At 35.4% G+C, this 24,547-nt stretch overlaps 2 protein-coding genes across 3 annotated transcripts in view; both read right to left on the bottom strand.

The window, feature by feature from the left end:
• Window positions 1–869: 869 nt before the first annotated feature.
• Window positions 870–13,391, bottom strand: LOC120342717 (uncharacterized). Of its 2 annotated transcripts, none has more exons than XM_039411676.2 (21): window positions 13,131–13,391; window positions 12,807–12,927; window positions 11,599–11,675; window positions 11,430–11,507; window positions 11,150–11,275; window positions 10,967–11,051; window positions 10,590–10,691; window positions 10,442–10,513; window positions 10,209–10,232; window positions 9,985–10,011; window positions 9,677–9,691; window positions 9,487–9,537; window positions 9,309–9,365; window positions 9,058–9,111; window positions 8,758–8,802; window positions 7,273–7,323; window positions 6,902–7,013; window positions 6,431–6,624; window positions 6,075–6,182; window positions 5,780–5,845; window positions 870–2,189 (listed from the first exon to the last, which is right to left on the bottom strand). In XM_039411676.2, exons 1-20 carry the CDS (start codon window positions 13,140–13,142, stop codon window positions 5,784–5,786), a joined length of 1,473 nt encoding a protein of 490 aa, XP_039267610.1. In that variant the 5' UTR covers window positions 13,143–13,391; the 3' UTR covers window positions 870–2,189; window positions 5,780–5,783. The 2 variants fall into 2 exon arrangements, with proteins under 2 accessions (XP_039267610.1, XP_039267612.1); XM_039411678.2 differs by having other exon boundaries at window positions 6,443–6,624.
• Window positions 13,392–16,969: 3,578 nt separating this feature from the next.
• The window catches only part of LOC120341852 (SCO-spondin-like), a 55,368-nt gene continuing 47,790 nt past the window's right edge, over window positions 16,970–24,547 (bottom strand). Inside the window, exons 64-78 of the mRNA XM_039410411.2 lie at window positions 24,313–24,390; window positions 23,484–23,593; window positions 22,960–23,123; window positions 22,310–22,420; window positions 21,772–22,103; window positions 21,151–21,336; window positions 20,355–20,535; window positions 20,136–20,278; window positions 19,443–19,600; window positions 19,175–19,295; window positions 18,977–19,090; window positions 18,496–18,600; window positions 18,223–18,362; window positions 17,774–17,924; window positions 16,970–17,282 (exon numbers count right to left, since the gene is read on the bottom strand). Coding sequence (XP_039266345.2) covers window positions 17,254–17,282; window positions 17,774–17,924; window positions 18,223–18,362; window positions 18,496–18,600; window positions 18,977–19,090; window positions 19,175–19,295; window positions 19,443–19,600; window positions 20,136–20,278; window positions 20,355–20,535; window positions 21,151–21,336; window positions 21,772–22,103; window positions 22,310–22,420; window positions 22,960–23,123; window positions 23,484–23,593; window positions 24,313–24,390 — 2,123 coding nt within the window. The 3' untranslated portion in view covers window positions 16,970–17,253. The remainder of the gene's footprint in view (window positions 17,283–17,773; window positions 17,925–18,222; window positions 18,363–18,495; window positions 18,601–18,976; window positions 19,091–19,174; window positions 19,296–19,442; window positions 19,601–20,135; window positions 20,279–20,354; window positions 20,536–21,150; window positions 21,337–21,771; window positions 22,104–22,309; window positions 22,421–22,959; window positions 23,124–23,483; window positions 23,594–24,312; window positions 24,391–24,547) is intronic.

Genomic DNA, 24,547 nt, shown 5'->3' with positions numbered 1-24,547 from the left:
CAAATGATACCTGCGACCTCATATTAGCCCGGAACGTATTTTAGGAAGACTGCTTTGCGAGGATTTGTGTACATCCTTGTGATAGCCTACATACCGACATACAAATGATACCTGCGACCTCATATTAGTCCGGAACGTGGTAAAAAGACAATTGCTTTGCGAGGATTTGTGTACATCCTTGTGATAGCCTACATACCGACATACAAATGATACCTGCGACCTCATATTAGTCCGGAACGTGGTAAAAAGACAATTCTCTCTAAAATCTTCAGAAATCCAGTTACAAGTTGGAAAAAGAAACATCACAAACACTGAGGATGAACAAAAAGACCGCAACTAGGAGATGAATACTCCATTTCGTCGACTCCGCTGGCCAACTTTTGTGGGATTAAAGCGTTTGACTCTGTAGGTCACGTGTAGTCTACTAGATATCCAGACAGTGAAACGCCATTCGAATATCATTGTTAGCCATAGGGAACTAACAACACTGGACACTGCTACGCCGCAAGTGATATCATACATACGGTACTTACACTTTTCAAATAAACACCCACCGCTTCCACTGGTAACAACCCACAAGCGAGTACTAAATCACTACCTGAAAACCAGTATTAACCAGAGAACACAACTCTACGCTAACATTTAACGAGTGTAGTGTATTGTACCTGATCTGCAAGTTTAAATGAAAGAAATCCTGAACTGAAATCTGACAAAATCATCTAAATCACTTATTTCAAACAGACTGCAATGAACTGAACCTGATGACTACACAAAGCATTCTTCAAGCTACTTCTCTCAAAACTCTGAATGACCTGAAACATACAATAATGATCATGAAACAATCTGTCAAAACATCAAGATTCAGGAAATAAAATAATTCATGGTTTATTACAATCAAATGGCCTGGACACACTTTACTTGATCATGAAAAATTAAGATAAAAACCATTTCATTGAGAAATTTCATCCATTTTGCAAAAGTAATCGTGATCGATTCAAAATGTTGTAAAATAAAAAGAAACTTCATTTGACTTAGAAAATTTTATATGTTAGATAAGAATGCATCGGATCCGGAGACGTTTCTACACCATTTAGACCTGCTGAATACAAGGTTAGATTAAAAACAAAGGTGGCAGGACCAACCTGCCACCAACAAATCTCCCTCATTCTGGAGCCTGGGACTACATCTGTACTTGGCAGTGCGATAAATAAGATCAAGAATCACTTCTAGGCTACACTTTAAAATTAAAGTATTGATCCTAAGTTTCTATTCAATATACACATTGGACACTCCCAATTAATTGCGATAATGACTTTCATCGCGTATAACAGTGACTGTGCACATGGATTTTAAATTCTACCACAAAATAGCTTCAGCAGAAACTTGAATCAATTTCATCAGATTACAAATTAAATCGAAAAAACATTAAAATTTTAAAAAAGGACCAGAAACGCACATATCACCTCTCGGATGGTTACACTTCTACACACAACCAACTCAGAAGCTGCCTGCTATATTTGTGCAGTCGAACTGTAAGGAAGCCTTACAGAGTGAAAATTGAGTCTTGTTGTTAAACACTAAACTGAATTCACAATAAAAATTTTGAGAGGTCATAAACGAAATCACCTTTAGAGTGGCTACACATCTGCATCGACCAAGTCAGAAGCTGCCTGCCATATTTGTGTAGTTCCACTGTCTTACCATGTGATTAATGAAAGACCGGGCAAATTCTCCACTCAATGGGAAATTGAAAAAAAAACTTGTGTCTCCGTTTACTTAAAAATGCTGCCAGAGACAGGGACTACAAGATATCTTTCCTCCAGACTTTAAAAGCACAAAGGTAAACAATAACTTGCTGAGGTACCTTCGTTCGAGAAAACGAGATGCCGCTGCCTTTTGCATTTCTTCAATTTCTTTCGGACATAGTATAGTATAAAGTATTGCATGACATCTCGTCAATGGGTATTATATCCTTTCCAATGTAAAGAGTCTTTGCCTAAGGCATTTGGGAATGTTCTCAATAATCCATCTTTTTCTAAACTGTAGTTTGTTGCATTCAGGAAATTGGGTAAGTTCATGATTCTCACTGACACCTTCAATATTTACAACGGGGAAGAAGACCATAAAAAAATATTTACAAGTTGATTTGGAAATTCTCGCTGCTCTCACTCAAGTCTGCCTTCCTTTTTCTGTTAAATAAAATTTTAACAATGAAAGCTAGGAAAAAGGAAGGAACATTGTACGATTTGCCACCAGAAGATTTTCAGTGACGAAAAATCCTGAATTCTAACTGGTTGATTACATTGATGAGAACTATGCTAACAAATATAAAATTAACAATGAAGCTTTCAGATTTGGAGCAGCGATGCTAGACTATGTAGGCTACCCATAATGAATGCATCCATGTGGCATTATCGAAGCTGGCCTTAATTTAAATACATTATAAATATAGACGTTTTTCATTCCAATCAAGGGCTTTTTTTACTTGAAAAGTAATCCCCATTTTAGTGTTTCACAATACAGTTACACACAATATGGTACTTGGTAGGGATGCGACGAATCCAAAAAGGTTCGGCTCGGCCGAATCCCGAGTATTTGTGCTGGACTCGTGTCCGAGTCCCGAGTCCAATACTTTTACATAGCTACGAAACAAATACCTAAAAAGTGATGCTGTTGTTCTCGTATATTGGCCGTAAATTAAACATTCTGTATGAAAAGACTATGTAATTTAAAAACGTTGCACATAAACACAATTGCTTTCGACACAATCATTCTCTGAGCGACTAGTTTAAATTAGAATAAATAGGTCATATTTCCCGTCGAAAGAATACTTTGTTACGTAACTCTGATCGACCGCCGCGTCGACTGCTGAAGACGCCGCTCTCGTGTCCTGTCACGATAAATACGGGCCATAACCCACACGTTTGGAACAAATTTTTTATGGGAAATTTTTACTCATATGTTATCTTTTTTAGTCGGCGCTGATACAGACGCCCATCTCCATGATAATTGAGATACTAATAAAGAATTGCCAACTGTGGAAGCATCGAATAAATGTATCTTATAAATATATCGTAACAAAATCGCTAGCTATTATTCGTTTGAAAACCATCAATAGCGATTGTCGAATCCGCGGAATACAAGAATGTGTAATTGTTGATTTTGATTCAATAAGAGAGACGCAAAAGGCGAAATGTGTTATATGCTAAGTTACGGCTGTATGACACAATCATTTCCATTAATACAAATAACGGCGCTTTGAAAAGCAAAATCAAATTTATTAACATTTAGAAGTGAGAGTTACGAGTAAGAATTCACATACGACTCTCGCTAACAGACAGAAACGATAAATGTGAGAATTATTATGGTTTTCTTTCTGCGCCTATCGTTATCTTAACAATTCCCAATTTTGCATAAGCGCGCCAACACCTTTTCACATATAGAAACGTCAAACCAGATTAAGTGGGGCAGGTAAATTATATATTATATGGAAATATTGTTTCGACTAGGTAAAAATGCCATAACTCGAAACAGCACGCAATGGTAAATTTCCGGAGTTTTCATTTATTATCTAATATTAAAATAACACAGCCACGATAGGTATTGTAAAATGGGGACCGTAATTTACAAACTGTGATATGGAAGATCAAGTCCAGAAGAGGAGGCCAGAATAAAATTAATATATTTATGAATTCACTAATTAATAGTGAATCTTGGCCGATTTGTACTCGCACTTCTGCCTGAAATATAAAAACGAAACTTCGATGTCCGGCGTTGCGTGAGAACTGATAGTGAAAAAGGGTGCTTTAAAAATATAGTTTACCAACCATAATTAGGATGTCGGTCACCGAAACGACCGCGGTGACAAAAAAACAATTCACGATTGTGATAAAATTAGGGATAAGAAGTAAAGACGCCGCGTTGTTATCGAGTCTCCAGTCTTCTAGTAATTTTCTACTATCGATAAATTAAAAGAAATACGGTAGTCGAATTATTCGATCAGGAAAAATTCGATTTTGCCCGTCACTAATCGCGGTGTATGTAAATAATTATTGAATAGAAATAAAAAGTCGGCCCGATTAACATTCAATTACCACGAGTAATAGTTTCCAAATTTATGCACATTTAATCGATGCGACTTGCGAGATTGTTTTTGTACATATATACGATTGTAACGCCACTGACATCTGCGAGTTGTACTTTTCTCTTAAAAGAACCGTAATTTTCACTATTTTATCGTTTTATTTCTAACATTTGTTTCTCTCCGGAAATAGCTAGATCATTTATGGAACGATAAAAGGCGAACAGCGCGACATGGTTACCGCTGATCACGGATTAATCACTGTTAGAGGATTAGCAAGTATATGCTTGAAATAGGACATTCACTAAACGACTTTTGGCACTGGAAGGCAAGCTACACGCGAAACACTGGAATTTATTCAGCTGACTTTCGCTGACATTTTTTTGTTCTTACGGCGTCGTGAATTTGTAGTTTTGCCGCCTAGTTTTAATTTCACGTAGAGAAAATAGACTGGACAGTCTCGTCGCAAAACAGAACGAAAAAGTTGAATTTCTCGTCGAATCCACCACCAGTCTGCGCTTGACTATCGCGTGCCGTATGATATCCCGGACTCGGGTAAAATCATCAAAGACTCGGGCCGAATCCGAGTATCAAATTACGAGAGATTCGGCCACGAATCCGAGCACGAGTCCGAATCTTGTCGCATCCCTACTACTTGGTCGAATGAATATCAGATTTCGCTAATGCCGCACAGATATGGTGAAGAGTGAAATCTCTTTTGACAGGTGCATTTCCCCATGAAATTTGCATTCATATTAGCCAGTGAATCTGAGGTTGTTAGTAATAATTGATCCTATATGGCAAGTATTTCTACAAACTTGACATGTTTTATAAACTCGCTCCAATACAAATAAGTCTTTACAGTAAACTCAGTACAATAAAGTTAGCACTAATATTGGATACTCAAACTATGAGAAACGCAAGAATCTGAGCTGGCAGGAGCAAAAATATAACAAAGTTTAGAAGATGAGCTCGTGGGTGCTGCAATTTAGGAGGCCACTATCACTTACAGCATCTATCAGAGGTTGGTATGGCTACAACATATTGCAAAGAAATAAATATGTGGATACCCCCGCTACTACTACCAAAACCATTTGACCAAATCTGATATTAAAACGGGCCTAAATGAAGGACTGTACGCTGAGTACGAAAGTCCCTTTTTCTATCACAAATCTGGGCTTTGTAATTGCCACTTGCTGTCTGGCTTGATTATAACAAAATTTAAAATTGAGACATCAAGATTTTTCTTAAAAATACTAATAACCGAAACCATTGTTCAGGTATTATTTTTGATTTTGTTTAAATGTTAATTCATGTTAAACTTTACGAAGAATGTTGGCATACCTTAACTAATTATTTATTGGCAAAATCTAGCATATTCGAAAATGAAGCATTTGCCATTGCAAGGTCGAATTGAATGGGGAAGGGAATATTTCAATCTATTCGGAAATTGATATTCTCACATATTTGCCACATTTCTCATATTATTTCCATTTACAATCAAGTCTGTCAGCATAAGTGAAAGGGACTACCTTTTGTGTGCACCTTTCAAACTATTTTACTAAAGTATCGCAGAAAGGCTGGTGATATTATTCTCCGAAATTTGCATCGACTGCACACACTCTCATAACTCCTCCGCACTGCCATGCGTAATTCTTGCTTACATAAATAAACTGACATAATCTGCCTTATACTTACGAAACTAATAACGACTTGGTGCAGAGCTCGAACCATTTGCTGCGGTACTTGATGTCCCATATCCACCTAAAAAGGAATAATCAGTTGATTTCAAGCCCAAAATTGAATAGAATCCATGAGGTAAAAAGAATTGTCAAGCCAAATGCCAAAAATAGGATGGCACATAATTTTCAATCACAGGTTCAAGTACGGGAATGGTTTTTTTCTCACATTACCATTAATAAAATGTTGTTTTAATTAAACACCAGTTGGTAAGTATTTTTGGGTTATTCATTATGTCTACCTATTAACATACCTCCATAAGGTCCTGATGATCTGCTACTGTATGAACTGCTGCTTTTCACTGGTCCATAACTGCTGCTGCTTTGTGCATATGCCGCATAATCATAAGGACTACTTGAACCTGTAAATAAAAACATGTGAAAGACATCAGTATATGTATATGAACTAATTAATTCCATGCTACGAGGGCGAAGAAAATTGTTATAAATAAGTTCAATCTAACATATATCAGGCCTGCCCATCATTGAGTGAATGATAGATACTTGCCAACATCGATGATAAGCTATTATGGGGTCTATAAAACAATACAAAAAATATATAAATTTAATGAATGTGCTGTTACAAATATTCCAATAAATGATGACTGACCATGCAACTCACTTGGCGGCTCAGCTTTAGAACGAGAGTAGCTATCATAACCCACTGGTGGTTCAGCTTTAGCTCTGCTGTAACTATCATATGCCGAAGGAGGTGGAGCTGAAGTTGATGAACTGTAGGCAGAACTTGAGGGACGAGCATAGGGATCTCTCGACTCACGGCTATCACGAGGATCTCTGCTACTACTGTAAGTTATGAAACAAATTTTGTAATTAATTCAGCTCTCATTTTCCTGGTTTTGAAGTCTAGTAAACAATGCAAGAACATAGAAGTAATGACTAAGTAATTGAAAGAAGAGGCTTGAATGAATGACTGAGCAGTATTGTAGTACAGATATTAAAAAACCTAACAAACTAGTTGTCCTCAGAATTACCCATATGTCCACAGTTAGATTCAGTGACGAAATGCTTATTTTTCATCATAGGACAACCAAAATACATACTCGAATAGACTTATCTGTACCTTTCATAGGCTGATGGTTGAGAACTGCTGTAAGGACTACGTTCAGCATAAGCAGCAGATGATGAAGAACGTTCAGTAGATGATGATGGAGGAGGATAACGATCACGTTCACCTTTAGCGTAAAAAAGGAATGCAATAAAAAATACTGCTCGCACTAACCCTCACATTAATTAGTGGTTGTTCAGATAATTTAGTTTGGATAAGTTCAAAAAAACAATCGCACAGCATGATTCTCATGCAGAATAGGCCCAGTAATATTCAAAAATCCAAATAACTTGACAAATGATAGAAAACACAAAGCTACCAAGATATGCGTGTTTGGAACAAGACCTGATTATTCATAGCTGCAAAAAGAGCATTTTCATACTCACTTTCTCGGGGTGGATATGTATCGTATGATGGTGGTCTCTCACTGGAATATCCTGATGAAATAAATATAATGAAATTTGTTAGAAAGCTAATCCGAGAAAAAATTAGTAATAAAAAGACATCTATTGATCAAATAAAAAATGGTTAGATGGTCGATTCTGCGACAATGCATCAGTTCATGCAAATTATAGGATTCTAAAAATCCTTGTTGAAACTTCTAAATAGCCACTCACACAGGTAAATTTGGTAACCCTTGCCAACTAACTAATTCAATGCTTGTTTGGTGAACATTTCCAAAACAAATTACCTTTCTGCATAAAATACTCGAGAATCTCTCCTGAACTCCCGGAAAATGTGCAATCAATCCTAGATTTTACAACTGATCTTCCTGTACTATCCTGACTATTTCTCGGTGTGGAATCAGAACCATATCTTGACATGTAACCACTACTTTTGGAACTAGATTTTTCATCTTGATATTCAGGTGCTGAGGTGATAAAAGTTTACAAAATTGTTCAAACCATCCTATTCTAGCATGTCTAGTGGACGATACAGTAAATAACTAACAGTGCCGACATTAAAAAGTAAAAACTGTATGTCTCTATTCTCAACTATTCAAGTACTCAACATTTTTAAAAAAAATATAAATATTCAATTCTAAACTTTTCAAATATATAGCAAAAAAATGTTGGGGTTATAGTGTTGGTATAAAAACTGCCTTTATCACTTGATAAGATTTATAATATATTTTTCATATTTTCAGTTTATTTTATAATACCAGTGAAATATGACAATCCTGTGTTAATAACAAGTCTCACTCGATACCAAACAGTGAATGTGCAAAAAGAGACCACATTAAATTTGACAGGCCATTGTGTATGTACAAAATCCTAGTCTATATTTCCAAGTTCCTGCCTAAAATACTCCTTGCCTCTACCTGGCAATGCTAACAGCATAGGCGGACTTTCAGAATCTGAACGAGTAGCATTTGATCTTCTTTTGTATGATCTGACAAAACTCTTGTAAAATGTGGAACTGTAAACATCATTTGTGTTTCGTGAATATGATCTATCGAGGGATCTACTCCTGTATCGGTAATTATAGTCGTCGTAGTCATCACCTGAAATATCATTCCAAACTGGATGCTAATACTTGATATTATCCTTGGGTGATCGGTAACACTCACTTTACTAATACTGCTATGGGTTTGTAAAGATGTGCAGATCGAATAAATGCAAAACATCTTGATGCATAGGCGAGAGTGTGGCTGCTATAAATAGCTGTGTACCAAATATTGATGCTGACACTTTATTCACCTACTACATCACAATAACAGTTACTAAGAACATGCCAAAACTGATGCAAGTTAAAAATCATCATATCATTGATAGATATAAGTTATAACATCCTCTTTGATACTAATGAATGTAATGATATTGTCAACACGAATCTTAAACAGTTTTAAATATAATTCACGAGCAACATACCTTCTCTTCTGTAATAATCCACGCTTGATCGAGATGAGGAATATTCTAAAAAATAACAAAAAGGTCTTACAATTAAGGTTTTTCAATTATGTGTGTTAAAAAATGAAAACCCAGTCCTCTAAATTTGCGGTATGATATTGGGGTAATGTGGGTGACATGTAAACTGCATGTAAAAGAACCTATTACTGATAACACTCAGTTCGGCTAAGTAATACAATTGTTATATTCCAGAATTTGTCACACGCAAGCTACCATTGAGTTGCATTTTAACAACATGCATTTTGAGCTGATAAAAATTACCTCTGGGTGGGTAGTCTCTGCTGCTGCTGCTGCTGCTGTATTCACGGTAGCGATCTAGAAAAAAACAACAAATTGAAGACCTAAGACGACCAAGAAGCTCAAATACAATAATTAATTAATAGGATTGAAGAACAAAAGGAATTTGTACATGTATCACAAATATGACACGATATTGGGTAAATCTACAGAGCTACCGGTACTCATTTTACAGACCTAATTACAAGGGAATACAAATTTGTCCTTCAACTTACCATATTCACTGGGAGGTGGTGCATATCTATCAGGAGGTGGTCCGTATCTGTCATATTCTGGAATTAGAATGAGTATTAGTTAATGGCTATTGCATTGTGGAACGCTAGATGAAATTTCCCGAATTTCAAATATAAGAAAATAAATAGAAAAAATTCAATATAAACATATTAATCTTACCACGTGGTGGAGGATAACGATCATGACTACTTGGTGGATATCTATCGTAACCTATAAATTTAAATTTTTTTTATTAATCAACTAGAATATATACAACACTAATAATAAGTATAAGATGCCAATTTTCGCAATTCAAATTTTCAACAGAATAAAATGTCAGAGCAGAAATATGATTCAAGATACTACTCACCCGGTCTTTCATAAGCTAGAAAATAAATTACATGAATAAATAAGATTAAATATTACTGGAATATACAAAGCAAAAAACCTATTTTATGTTCGATTTCCCATAATCTCCCCCTAATAGAATGCCTTACAAGATAGTAATTCAATGCTTGGCATAATTACTAACTATACGAGACACATAAAAGCACACATATTTACAAGTAAGCAACAATGAAGAAACGGACGGCTTGGGCCACCTGTGGCACATTTATAAAAAAATCACCGTAAAAAAAATACAGGAATGGCCAAAATATTTAATAAGACATTTATTACCTGAATCATAGGCTCTGTCATAATACCCTAAAAATAGAAATACCGCAGGTGATGAAATTAATAATGAGAAAAATCAAAATTTCGTGGAAATGTAGTAACTTATTGCATATTTGGTAACTAAATCTAGATTGACTATCGTTCTAGTTATGTAGACACTATTAACACACAAGGTAGCTGGCCATGTCATAGGTTCTAAGATGTGAAAATAAACAAAATAGACTCACGAGGTGGAGGAGGTGATCTTTCTCCTGTGAATGAATACATGGTATAATCAGAACAATAATCAAAAAATAAATTACAACATAAATTCAATTATATTGGCTCCGTGATAAATATCTGCCTCTAAATGTTCCTTATTCAATGAGCTTCCCAATTTTAATTTATGTTAAAAAGCATAATGATCCATCATTTGCGACACATCACAACTTTAACAACTTATTTCAGTAGAACAACTTACTAGGTGGTCCATATCTGTCATAGTATTCCCTGTCCCGATATTCAGGTGGTGGGGGATAGCGATCACGTCCTTCTGTTAAATCATAGCATTAGTAAGTCTTAATAACATTCACAAGACATGACTAAAAGTTATTATTGAAAAGACAAACCTCTGCTTCTCTCTTGCTTTGCTTTCGACTTGTCTAATTCTGCTTTTGGTAATGCTTTTCTCACTTCACAGTTGTGGTTGTTAATTTTGTGAAATTTTTTACCTATGAATAAACCATGTAAAATAAAACATTGTTCGAAATCTTTATATTTTATATTAATTCATCTTTTCCATTTGAAACTTAAAAATTGCAATTTATTAAACATTTGAGTACATCAATAAGACACGTTAATTCTCAAATCCAAAATAGTAATGTATATTTTTGTGATCATTTTCATTCTTCTTCCTAGTGAAATGGCGTGCAGGAAAGTATTGATCAAGTTTACTGCCAAATGGTGCGAAGATATTTGGCACATTAATTACCATAATTAAACTTACCAACAATCTTATCAACAGCGTCATGATCTGCAAATGTGACGAATGCAAAACCCCTCTTATTTCCGCTGACTCTATCCATCATTACCTTTTGAAAAAAGAAAATTGTATATATATTCACACATCACACATTTTAGGTGCCTATCTCATAATTAGGTCTAATGAAATATTCCAATCAAAAAATACCTCAACAAGTTCGACAGGACCAAATTTGAGAAAATAATCCTTCAAATCTTCTTCGTTTGTGTCGTCTTTTATTCCACCAACAAATATTTTTTTGACTGTAGCATGAGCACCTGGTTTTTCAGAATCCTAAAAAAGATAATTCATAGCTTATAACAGAACTTCAATCAGAAGATGAAGAAAACAATTTTTATCAAAATGTACGTATGTAAGTCAAATGTATAAAAAAAATTTCGTGTATTCGTGTACATTTTTACTATTAATATATACAATTATTTTTTACTTCTTTAGAAACTGCTCTTTTGGGCGTAACTGTTCTTCCATCCAGTTTGTGAGGTCTTTTATCCATCGCACGATCAACCTGAACGGTTAAAAACACAAGATTAAAGTAACATAAATAAAAAAATTCATGGATTATTAGAATAAATTTATGCAAAAAAGATGATACAAACCATACAAATTTTTTTGAACGTGACGAATCCAAATCCTCTAGATTTTTTAGAAATGGCATCTTTCATTACAATGCAATCTGGGGAAGAATAAGTATGTAAGTTAGGCCACATATATACATTATACAATCTTAGATAAAGTTTTTGGTCGCCACAAGTAAACCAACATAGCAAGGTGTAGTATGCGAACCGAGATAGCGGACACTGAACTTAGTATGTGTACCAGGTTCGGTTGGGCCATAATTTTATTCAAATTTTCCTTATTTTAGTTGTATTACGAGTTCAGGGACTAGCCAAGTGACTAGAATGGTATTTGTACATGAAATTATGGCCTAACCCTAACCTGGTACACTTACAGTGTTCCGGTGTCCGCCATATTGGTTCGCATACTACATGAGTACCTATAGCAAACCTAAAAGTACTTCAAGTTGAGCCTTTTCAGAGAAATTTTCTTACAAAATATGTTATATCTAATTTGAGATTATCATTACCAGCTAGTTACAAAATAAAATGGGCACACCGTCAAGTTCTTGAAAAGAAAATTGATACCGTTACTTCAAACTTTTGCAATAAACTACAAGAAGATGGCACGGAAAAACTTACTATATCCAAGGGTTAAAATTATATGCCCATTCAGAGTCTGTATTTGCGATTAAACAAGATTTGCGGACTAACATTTCAGAGCTTTGATAATATAGACTGCATCAAGACTATAAATGCCATAGGCAGGTCTCATGAAAAAAAATCGTCACTCCATTTTGAATTATAGTGACTACAAAATCAGATATCAAAAGATATCAGAATAGTCCGATTGTGATGAAAATTCTGTGCTTATTAAGGCTCGAAACTCCGAAGATGTTTAAAAGTTATATTAGTCTACTTCAACTGCACAGCTCATTGCAGTCAACTTTTTTTTAAAGTAGTCTAACACAGTGACATATCAGCATATAGGTTCTCAGTTTGCGATTCAGATTATTTGTGTCGTTTTTTTATCGCTGTCATTTTTCAGTAATTTATGCTATAACTTCAATGATATTGGGGGAAATTTCGTCCAGATTTTGTGGAAAAGGTGGGTCTGTAGGTGACAAGTGTTGCATTGAGTTATCAAAATTACATTCATTTCAACATCCATATTCTGATATTCATATCACATGAATATCCTGTAAGCTATGCAAGTTAATGATCATGGTAGACCAATAGCAGCAGCTCACCAGTTATTTCACCAAACTGTGTAAAATATTCTCTTAAACTGTCATCTGTTGTGTCAAAATTCAATCCTCCAATGAACAGCTTTCTTTGCTGCTCGGGCTCTTCATACTCATTATCACCATTCTAAAATTATGAATATTTTTCAGAAATAAAACTACCAATGTGTTATAATGAAGCGACATACTGACATAATAACAACACACAACATAATTGAAAATTGTATGGCCGCCATTTTGAATGCAAAAATCGAAGAATCAGTTTTGTTTATTTTATCCAAATACATCCGCCATATAATTAACTAGGTGAATGAAATTACAAGTACATACCGTATCTGCCATGTTCAATCGTATTCTCTTTTCACTTTACGCTGCACAGAATTGATGGATTCAGTATAAAATAGGCGTTTGTCGAAGACTGTACAACCAGACCTGATATTTTAGCAGGACGCACTCCACGCTTTAAAAACTATCGTTATGACTTGTCAAACACCTTTAAAAATCAAAACCAGTTTCTTAGGCTATTCTACCTTAATGTATCTCAAGGTGGAAACAAAAAAGTATAATCTACACGACGCAAAAAAGAAATAATAAGCCCCGATACAAAAATCTCAAACGCCCTCACACAATGGCAGACAGGCTTGTCTGGCTAATCACGTGATCAATATCACAAGCGCGCCGGTTCTTTTTTCTTTTTGTGACCGCTTCGAATCAATGTGAAATATATCTCCATCTTGAACGAGAGGCCATATTTATAAGTCGGTAGGTAAAGGTATGCTCTTTGGTGTGCTACAGGAGTGGTGACTCCTCTACGGCCCATGGGTCGGCGCCACGAGCCACATCAGGAAAAATTCAATTACTTTACCAAAATTTTCAATTTTTACAAAATTGTCAATATTTGAACCACCGCACCTCTAATTACCCTACGTGGTTTCGCAGGTTCGAATCCATGCGGAATTCGAAGGGGATTGCTGGACTCCTCGCCGTCGTAGGGTGGTTCACGTAACCGCTGGTCGGTTACGGCTTCCTCCACCATCAAGTCCATGCTTCCGAAAACAAGTAACTAACTGATCCCATACCCGACATGAAATGGTAACCGGACGAGAGGCCGTGATTCGCCATATGGTTAAGCCGTCTTAACGGCTTTCATCTCCCCTGGGATAAATATGTAAACCTTATCCTTATTCTTAAAACCTTAAAATTAATATTCCCTGACTTCTGTTTGCATCAGATACAGAATATAACAATGGTTTTCGACCGGAGATCCGCAGTTCCCATTTAAATCCGAGTGTCTATTACAATATATGTATATACATTGTTTAAATATAATCAAATACCTATTAGGCCTGCCACTGTTATTGAATTCGAGTGTGAAAATCACACGCTACGCGGCGTATAATTGGGGTTGAACGCATTATTGACCATCCAGATTTTGGTCAATAGCCTATGCCTCAACGTTTTCGTTCTCAAAATAAGATGCCGATTCCACAAATTGCTTAGAATCAATGTGTGAGAAACTATTACAAATATGTGATCTGTTTTTGTTTTTTTAAGCTTGACATGTACCAAGTGATGGGGCATGGCTGGGCAAAATATGAAATTCGCACTTCCAACATAAGACTAATATTTTACACACAGGATTGCAACTTCTAGCACCATGGTCAAAAGCTTTCTGCTTTCCCAAACATACAAACAAACAAATTTCACATATCAGGAGCTACCCATACAAAGCGAAGTAGAAGAAATAAAACAACAGAAATGGCTTTTTTAGTACCAACTCCACATGCAAAGTGAGAGATATTGTTGTTTTGGCTCTGGAGCCTGAGGTTGCATGGATTTTAATATAATAACCGCGCTGGAATGAATATTCGCTGCGAATCAGAACAAAATAGTTGAACAACTTTGATTCGTAATTTTGTCCTTCATCAAAGAAAGATCAAAGATCAGTTTTCAACATTTATTGTTTTGTAAAGCCGACTTCTTTTTCCTGAATATGAATTTTCAAAAACTACTTCAGCAAGATTCCAACGCGATAAGGAATCGGCTGTTGGTGATGGTGACGTAGAACTTGAACAAAATCCACAACTTGAATTCACGTTGAATACCCAAGTGCGGTAATATGCCGTTTTGCTTGTATTTCATTCTAGTTCGTTGGTTGTTGCGCAGTTGATAAAGAGTAAAACAATAATTTAATGTAGAACAGAACTGTACATGTAAACGCTTTGTTTATCCTCGTCATCAAATGTAGTGTTTGCCTTTAATACATAAATAAAGCAAGCAAGCAAATTATACAAGTTAACTGGAAAGTCTATTGGAGTATATACAGAGAGAGATATGATGGCGCGGCCAGCTTCACTATTCCGATGTCCAAGAATGTCCGCAACTAGGGATTTGTTCAAAAAGAAATGTTTTAAAACAATTGTTTCAAATCAAGTTTTTTTGCCTGTTTTGTTCAAAATGGATGTGCTATGTTTTTTGTATTAAATAGGTTGAAGAAAAATGAATGAAAAAACTTGCCAAGCGCTTCTTATTTGCAATAAATCTCCCAAAACGTCACAAATATCGATAGAGGCTCATGCACACCTTCTCAAGCTGTGGTTCAGTGGTTTGCGCAGTAAGACGCAGCCGATAAGCCATTACGTGAACGACCCTGCTGCGATGAAACCACCTTGCGAAAATTGAAATGCGATCGAATAAATTTGTTTGTATAACTTTGAAAAACTCTATCACTTCAACCTACATGAATATGGTTCTTGAGCAGTCAGTGACACAAAATAATATAACAACCACGGATAAACGTAAGGTATTGACAGCATTGGGTTGGGCGTCTGATTCTGTGATCTGCTTTCTCACTTTTCTGGGTAATTTGATGAAATATTTAGTCGATGTACGATAATATTAAGTTAACATGCTACTACGTCTAACACCATTCGATCATCTAATCCAGGGGTCACCAAACCTTTTTGTTCGCGGGCCAGGTATGACTCAAACTGTGTTGAGACGGGCCGGACAAATATTTTTGTCAATGCAATACAATAAATTCCCAAATGTCGGGAAATCTATTCAATTTATTCAACAATATAAATTCTACATTTCTGACGTATATTAAATTCTATTTTCTTCGATATTGAATATTAAATTCTATATCGAAGAATATAGATCGAGAACATCATAGCATAACAAATAATTATACAAGATTTCCCGACAACTATCCTGAGGTTAGCTGTTGGCAAAACAATTTTTGTCATGATTATCAGCATGTAAGCAGTACAAAAGTTAACGTTCGACGTTCATTTTAGCACGAGAAACGTACATAGCAACAGTTTCGCCGAAAGCACGCACCACGAGTGTACGAGTGCATTCTTCGCAGAAAACGTTACGTACCGTTCGAGAATTTTAGCCTATTTTATCACAGCTATTTTCAGACAGTTTTTATTTACTGAAATTAAACTGCAACTTTTAAGAAGAAAAAATGATAATTGACTTATTCGATTCAATTTCGGAATCACGACCAAAAACTAACGAATAGCATTCAATATCGCGAAAACGTGGTATTGGTTGAAACCTGGACTAAAAACCTGCCCGAGTGACAATTGCGGTCTATTGTTACGTCACTTTTTGCATCTCGCTGATTGGCCAATGTAACGAAAGAAACAAGGAAATCGATGCTCGGGAATCATTCCTTGGAAAAAAAATTCGCCATTTTTTCGTGTTATTGCAGGGCAGATGAAAGGACGCCACGGGCCGGATCTGGCCCGCGGGCCGTAGTTTGGTGACCCCTGATCTAATCGGTCGTCGGCTTGCCGAATGCGTCATACGAGCAGTGAAGATATATATATAAGGATGAGGTTATCAAGCAGTTAGTTTATAGAATTTAAATATAATTACAAGAGAGCCATGCTCAAATATATGGACACGTAGCGCCATATAAATTTTGATGACGTCATAGCAAAAAATAAGAGTAATAGCCTTCTAGAGTAAAATTAGCCCAGTAATCGAAGAGAAAAGCGATTTCTTCAAAACGTGTCAAAGAACCTCATAACAACAAAACGATCGTTATGTCCACTAAACGTGTCAAATTATCTGTCATACACCCAAAAGTCGTTACCCAACTGGTCTGGTTATATTCTTCAGCTAGTTATTCGAGCTGCTAATAACAACGCAACACAACTATTTGCAACTAATAATATGTTGCGTTATGATTTATTGCAGTAAATAAAAAGGACAAACAAGTGCACGAGAACAAATATATGATATATACCACATATTGTACATAATTTCATCAATAATTTCATTCAATATCTGAATTAATCATATGCCCAGCCATTACTGCACCATATACAACAGAGTACATCACATATACACAAAAGTGAATCGTTCCAATAACAGTGCGGACCGCACAACAGATTAAGAATATTAGGATTTTGGCAAATCCATTCTTCGTAAAGTAATGTTATGGTTCCGCGCGTAACAGTCCAGTGCCTAAAAAATTGAAATTATGTTGAAAATCTGGATTTCAAGTTTGAATATTGTACGCTTTTTCCAATGAATTTATCTGAGATTTATTGTTTGTTCAAATGTACAATGTTTTTTGCATGACAAAAATAAATATTTGAATCTGAATCTAATATCAAACTGAATTCAGTAAAGACTTGATACTTGGATGAACTTGCGTAAAAAATAAAACCCAATATAAGGGCACAAATGGCTACCGCATTGTTCCAGGAATTACAAAAAGCAGAGAAATTTGAAAAGACATATATATTGGAACGTTGAAAAGTGGCTTTCTATCAACGTAAGAAATCTTTATGTACCAGGAATTTGAAATCGATTGATCCATTAGTTAGTTGCAAAGAAAAGCGATATTTTTGCGGCAAGAACAACAACTATTTTGCAAAATGATCTATACTAGGAAAAATTCTTGTTCAATAATGCAATATTTAATTTATCAGGTATAAAATTAGGGAAGTTACCTGAACATGTTGAACATTTGCAATCAGATATATTCGGCAAGTTGATTCTCGTGTTTTCGGCAGAGTCACAGTACAAGGTCAAGGCTATGAATGGTTCATTTTTGTCAATAACATGAGAGCAGCATTCGCATCTTGAATGAATAAATGGATCCTGTGGCATAGAAACTGCGGTCAATTCTAGTAACTCGAAAATAGTCATTAAAATTATGTAAAGAACTGTTAGACAAAGGAGAAATGAACCAGAGGCATCGATCACGAGTATTTATAAAACGCATACAGGATCATCTGCAGTAAACGTTAGGCCAAAAAATAAACATACGTTTTTGTCTTTTTTTTAAGCATACGTTCACAATGTAGAATCGAACCGGAATAGTAAAATTCAAGCGGGGTACCGCCCTCAAAAATCCACCAAAAGAATAAGTTCAAGAACATAAATATTGTATACTGACCATGGCAACAATATGAACGGCTGATCTACATGTACCAGAACAATATCTGAGATTGACATCAGCCGCAGTACAACCATTTATGGTTATGTTTCGTGTTTCTGTTTTCAACATACATCCTATGTCTTCACTGCCATCGATTTCTGGAGTGATCAAAATAAAATGAATGAACTTTTGCATTCGAATGAAACATACATATATTATATATACATATATTTCACGGAGACTTGTTCAGTAGCATATGGCATTGCTACAAATAAAATTTTGATTCCATACCTGTTTTGTTGACACACCGTGGACAACATTCGCCATCTACCTCAATTTCTACTTGGCCATTTCGGCAATTAATCTCTGGGCAATTTTCGATATTACAACCAGACTCTACAAAATAAATCACGATGTTCGATTAAATCAACATAAACAAATTAACTAGCATTTCCAAAAATGGTCGAATCTTCATCACAATTTATATATTTTAAAGTCTAATCAGAAACTTCCATCCATAACGCAACAACATGTTTCTCAAAACAAGTCGCATTTGGCTCTTTAATAATAGCAATTTGGAAAGTCAAACAGTTAGGATTCATTTTGTATGAAATTGTTATATATTTGTTTCCTGAGTGTATCAGACTAGCTAGATTTATCTACAGTGCTGCGATTGCCATCTATTTGTGCTAACGAGTATATGCATGCCACAAGACTTAATTACTTTTTTATTCGAAGTTTTGAATGAAGAATGTTCCTAATCCAGACTTACTTCTTGTGCAGGGTCCATAACTAATCTGACATTTTCGAACTTCCTCTGTAAAATTCCCTTCACCTTCACAAAATCCTGTCTTTATGCAGGTACGTAATCTCTTTTCAATGCCATCTGAAAAATATCAAAAAACAACACTCAATGAAACATATTGCACTGTGGTCAATAAGAAGCCAGGTAGACAGACAACAAACTTACTAGTGCCACACGTGGATGAGCACGAACTCCAAGATGACCAATCGCTCCAGCATATATCTTGACATGAAATTTCTCCTTCATTTGAACATTGACATGATAAACATTCACTTTCCTTCCATATCTATGAAAAAATATGTTTTTATGTGATAAGATAGGTAAGATAATTTCTTATTTTTATGATATATATATATCAAACGCTATAATAATGTATGATGACACAAAGACGCACGGGTGTTTAAATTTATTACTTTTTATTAGAAACTCTTACCTCTCCCACTTTTATACCGTTTTTGCAATGACATGGTGGCAGACTCCCACAAGGTTTTGTTTGCATATCTGTACCGCCTTGACATAAAGTCTCATCATCAGTGTTTTTCATGTTTAAATGAGATCGAAAACGAAAGTGTACTGAGGATGTAAACTCATCTAAAAAGTAAGATAGGTTAGGATTTACATATTCATCCCAGGGGAGAGGAAGGATAATAATACGGCGAAATCATATGGCGAACCACCGCCTCTTGTCCGGTTACCAGTCCATATCGGGTATGTTATATGCTACGTGCTCGTTTGCATAAAAAACATTTGTAAATAGGCTTATCGGGCGTTTCATTCCATAGAAAAGCGAGGCACACACACACTAGTTTAAAAAACGATCAACATTTTGATAGTGAGCCGGGCACAAACTTGTTACAGTCAGGTTATTCATTTAAGCAATAATTACATGTAATTAATTGATGTGCAAAGCAAACAAATGGTGGATCATGATATCAGATATATATCAGATATATATTCATATTCAAACTCACTGCAGTTGACTGTAAGAGAAAAAATGAAGTATGCGCACCAAGATGTCGCATAACCCGAACCCTAACCTGGTACACAACCTGAGTTCAGGTTGTGCACCATCTTGGTGCGCATACTTCAGGAGGTCCGAAAAAGTGCATGCACTATTTTTACTTACCTTTGCATGTAGTATTGCAAGCTGTCCACGGTGTCCATAGCGTCCAGTAACAGGAATTAAATTCTGGATCTCTCACACATTTCCCGTTTTCATCAATAGTCTTGTGACAGAGCACACGGCCATGTGTACAACTGCAGTTCGAACTAGAACAAAAATTGACAACAAATTTCCTTTGGTAACAAGACAGACACATTAATATTTGACAATTTTGAAACTCACTTGCACCCATCTAAACCAGTTTCTTCCCACTGCATCAAAGGTGGCCACAATCTCCCCTTGTCATCCATACATTCACACTCATCAGATGGAACACATCTTCCATCTCGTTGTAAATATCCACCGTTTTCACATACACAAGCATTCGTGCAAGATTTAAGGTCAGAGCAGAATTCTCCAGAGCCTGTAATAGTTATTTTATCATCCATAGGAGGTATCAAGACTATGTTTTCCACAAAATTATGACTTATTATTAACAATAGTTAATGTATTGAGCAAAGTGAAGCCAGGAATATATTATTAAAAGGATTATTTTATCCATGATTAACAAACCCTAGAATAGTATTTTTCATATTTATTCCAGGGGAAAGGGAAGTGATAAGGCGGCCTGTGATATGGCAAACCCTGGCCTTTCGTCCAGTTACCAGTGAGTGTGGCATATGGGAATTGTCAACCAGTAATTGTTGCAGATGAATGAACTTCCAGTTACTATCAGATATAGTCTCCATGCAATTGTCTTACAATAAATTCGTCTTCTCATATTCAACAGAAACTTCCTTTTTTAGTCGTTTTCATGTCATTACAGTTCCCAATTCGCTTCAGTTCAACTTTTCGTTTTCACAAATAATACCAAATTCATTGGTAGATAATTTGGCAAGTTGTAATCATGACATTGAACATGGTCAAAGGTCGTTTTCATTACTGGACCAATAATGCACTCCCAATTTATAACTGGCAAAAAAGGAACTTTTTGTTATTATTTTATTCACTTTAGTCTCAAGATACAGTACACACGTACCACTTGATAGTTCACTACAAGACACAGGTCTTCTTACAAGTTCATCATTTTTAACATTTGATTGGTCGGGATGTCTTGTTACATCACCACATAATTGTTGGCATGTCTTCCATTCCATTCTTTCAGGACATCGACCATTGACAGGACAGGGTGCTTCATGACAAGATTTTGACTGATTTGTTTCTCCTGAAGATTGAAGCAATGCAGATGTGAATGAAAGAAAAAAGAATTTTTAAACCAAAGTAAATACTAAAGCTTAGTCAAGTAATTGAAGCAAATGACAAGAGATCTTGTATGATGTATATATAAAGAATTCCATCATGGATACTATATTTGGTAAACCCAATATATGTAAATCCAATTCATTTGAATTAGCTTGAAACAAGGTCCTCATTGCTCACCCATTAGCAACCAATTAAGAAGAAAATGTATTGTGGATAGAGTAGTTCTAAGGATGATTAAAAGTGTCTTGTGCAAATTGCAGATCCACTGTTGTTTTGAGACTTTGTGATATTCCTACGGTAAAGTGATTTAAATAAGGTAAACTCTGCTAAACATTGATTAGTGTGGAAGCAATCTTTGGGTACCAGATACAAATAAAAAAAAGATTTAAATACTAACCTGTACATCCAATGTCCGTAGTACTAAATGCATCTATATTTGATGTATCTGAAGAATCTTCATCACCTGTATTTGTCATTACAACTTCACATTTTCTCTTCCTTACACATATACCACCTCCACAAGATACTGAGCAACCAGACCATGGTGACCATGCTGACCATTGCAAGCCAGGAAGAAAAACGGAAGGATTTTTATATCCCGGATGTCCTGGTTTGTTACATGGTCGTTTCGCCTTGCATGATTTTGATTCCAGCTCAATGCTTTCTGAGTGATTGGTAGTTGGCAAAATGTTAACGGAATTCTGATCAGCACAGGTTGATTTTAAAAATCTAGAAATAAGATGGCACTTTATAATATGGGAATATAATTTGAATTGTCATCTGGCAACACTATATTCAAATTTCTTTTCATTTTGTGAAATTGGGATAATTTTGTGCATTTTTTATTTAATGGTGGCAATATGTTATTGTCAATTACTTTCCCTCCACTTTAACAGCATATTTTGCTGTTTTAACAAAGATATAATATTACGTACTGTGTTGTAATGTTTGTACACAATCTTTCTCTTGTCTGAATTCCAGTTCCACATGTTCCATTACAATTGCTCCACTTTGACCAACTTGACCAATGAGGTGGACAGGGTTTTCTGGAATACAATGACATTTGCTGACTGACCATTCATAAAATAAAAGATAAAGAAAATAACCTCTCGCACAACAACCATGACTTGTACTGTGTAAAATTGCAAAAAATTCGAAAATAACAGGATTTTCATATTTATCCACAAGAGTGGGAAGTCAACAGGATAGCCTATTGCTATAGAACACCATGGTCTCTTGTCCGGTTACGAGCCCATCTTGGTTATGTGAATAGCTAACCAGTTATTTGATTCAGATTCATGGACTTGATGGTAGAAGAAGCCATAACAAAATAGTGCTTATATATATCACCTTATGGCAGTGAGGAGTCTAGAAATCCTCTCGCACATAATTATCCCCAACTAGGTTCGAATGCGATGGGAAGCGCATTCCCAACGATTGGCCCGATGTGCTAACTGCCCAGGCATCAAAAGTTTTAAAAATACTGAACACATATAATTCACAAATTCAATATCAAACACTATCAAAATGTCAGAAAATCCATGTAAAAGCCTGTTTTTTTTCTCTTAAAAATAAAGAAACAAACCCTGTGCATTGCTTCATTTGTTTTAATTCTGCTGGCAAACACCTTGCATTATCTCTACATATCCTGGTTCTAGTATGAGTACCCATCCCACATGATACACTGCATTCACTCCAACCTTGCCATGGTAGCAATGTACAACTTATGTTGCTTTTGCATGGCCTTTCCTATTAACACAAATCACAATTGTTGATTTTATTTTTACTGCGGTATAGGATGGTCAGATCAATATAAACATTCGGTGTTTTTGGTAGAGTTTTTGGAATAAGGTTGTTAGCAGGGAATCAAAAATGATTTATCAGAATATTTACAGATTTTTTGGAACACACAACTACACATCAAAAACAATCTGTGTAAAAAAACATGGTGCCATTCAGCTATTTTTAAGAGAATTGTTTCAAAGCAAATCATACGCCCAGACAAGTGTTTCTTTTCCATTACATCCAAACAGAGCTATTTTAAACTTTTTAAATTTGAGATAAATAAAACTATAGCAGTTCCTATTTAGACTATTTCAATTGATTTACCTGATCCATATCTCCTTCACATACAGTATTCGTGCTGTTAAAATCCAGATCATCTTGGTTGGCACCTAGACAAAGTCTTGCTCTCCATTGAGTACCTCCATTGCAAGACACTGTAATGTTAACATATTGGAAACTTAAAAATGCGGAAAACAGATATTGGCATACTTTTGTCATGCTTAGTCACGTACCTTATTACAAAGTTATTGGGAATTATTGTAAGCATTAGTAGTTACCGTATTTCTACATGTTTCGTACATACACAGTTTCAAGGCTAAATTTTATTTCCAATATTAGGGGGTGCATATTATAAATATTATTCAATATTTTGTGCTTTACTAGCTGATACTTTCCACACATATCAGTCTATTTCTAATAACTTCATATGGAAAAGTTCGTTTCAACTAAATCATTGGTAGAAGCACAAATAACTATTCTCCTCAGATAAGCCTTGATTTAACGGTATAAAAATTGATAATCATTGTCATAATCTCATTAACTTGAACAATACAATAACCAGTAAGTGTGAGAAGATAAAAATAGCATTGTACGTCGATGGTTAATTGCTATCTTTGGATAGACAGGTGTCATTTCTCTTGTTTCAGAAAATCTACAAAACTAAAGGCAACCCCCAAAGATGCAATTCTCCAGAATTCTGCAATAACTATGCCAAGAGTTAGGTGACATATTGTTGATATGAAAGCAGAACAGGAACAACATAAAATATTATAAATAAAAATCTTGGCTTATAATATTGTAATAATCATGACATAAATTGAAATAGGCACAACATTGCATTTCCTTCCTCAGACAACCAAAATGATATAATTACCTGAACAATCACTCCATTTTGACCATTCACTCCACTCTGGTTGCATTGGTAAAAGCTTGTGCTTGATACATTCCTGATCTAAGAAGGAAAATATTAGCCAACAGTAAAGTCTGTGATGTAAATAGTTGAAGTTTGTTTCATAGTCTAACATGGTAATACTATTGTTCAAAATATTGGTATGATGATCTTTACATGGTCATAAATGAAAAATAATTGGCATGTGTAAAATATCACA

The sequence above is a fragment of the Styela clava genome, chromosome 3 (assembly GCF_964204865.1).
Source record: "Styela clava chromosome 3, kaStyClav1.hap1.2, whole genome shotgun sequence".
Taxonomy (NCBI): domain Eukaryota; kingdom Metazoa; phylum Chordata; class Ascidiacea; order Stolidobranchia; family Styelidae; genus Styela; species Styela clava.
Note: the sequence above shows the minus strand (reverse complement) of the source record. Positions and strands in the feature narration are given on the sequence as shown.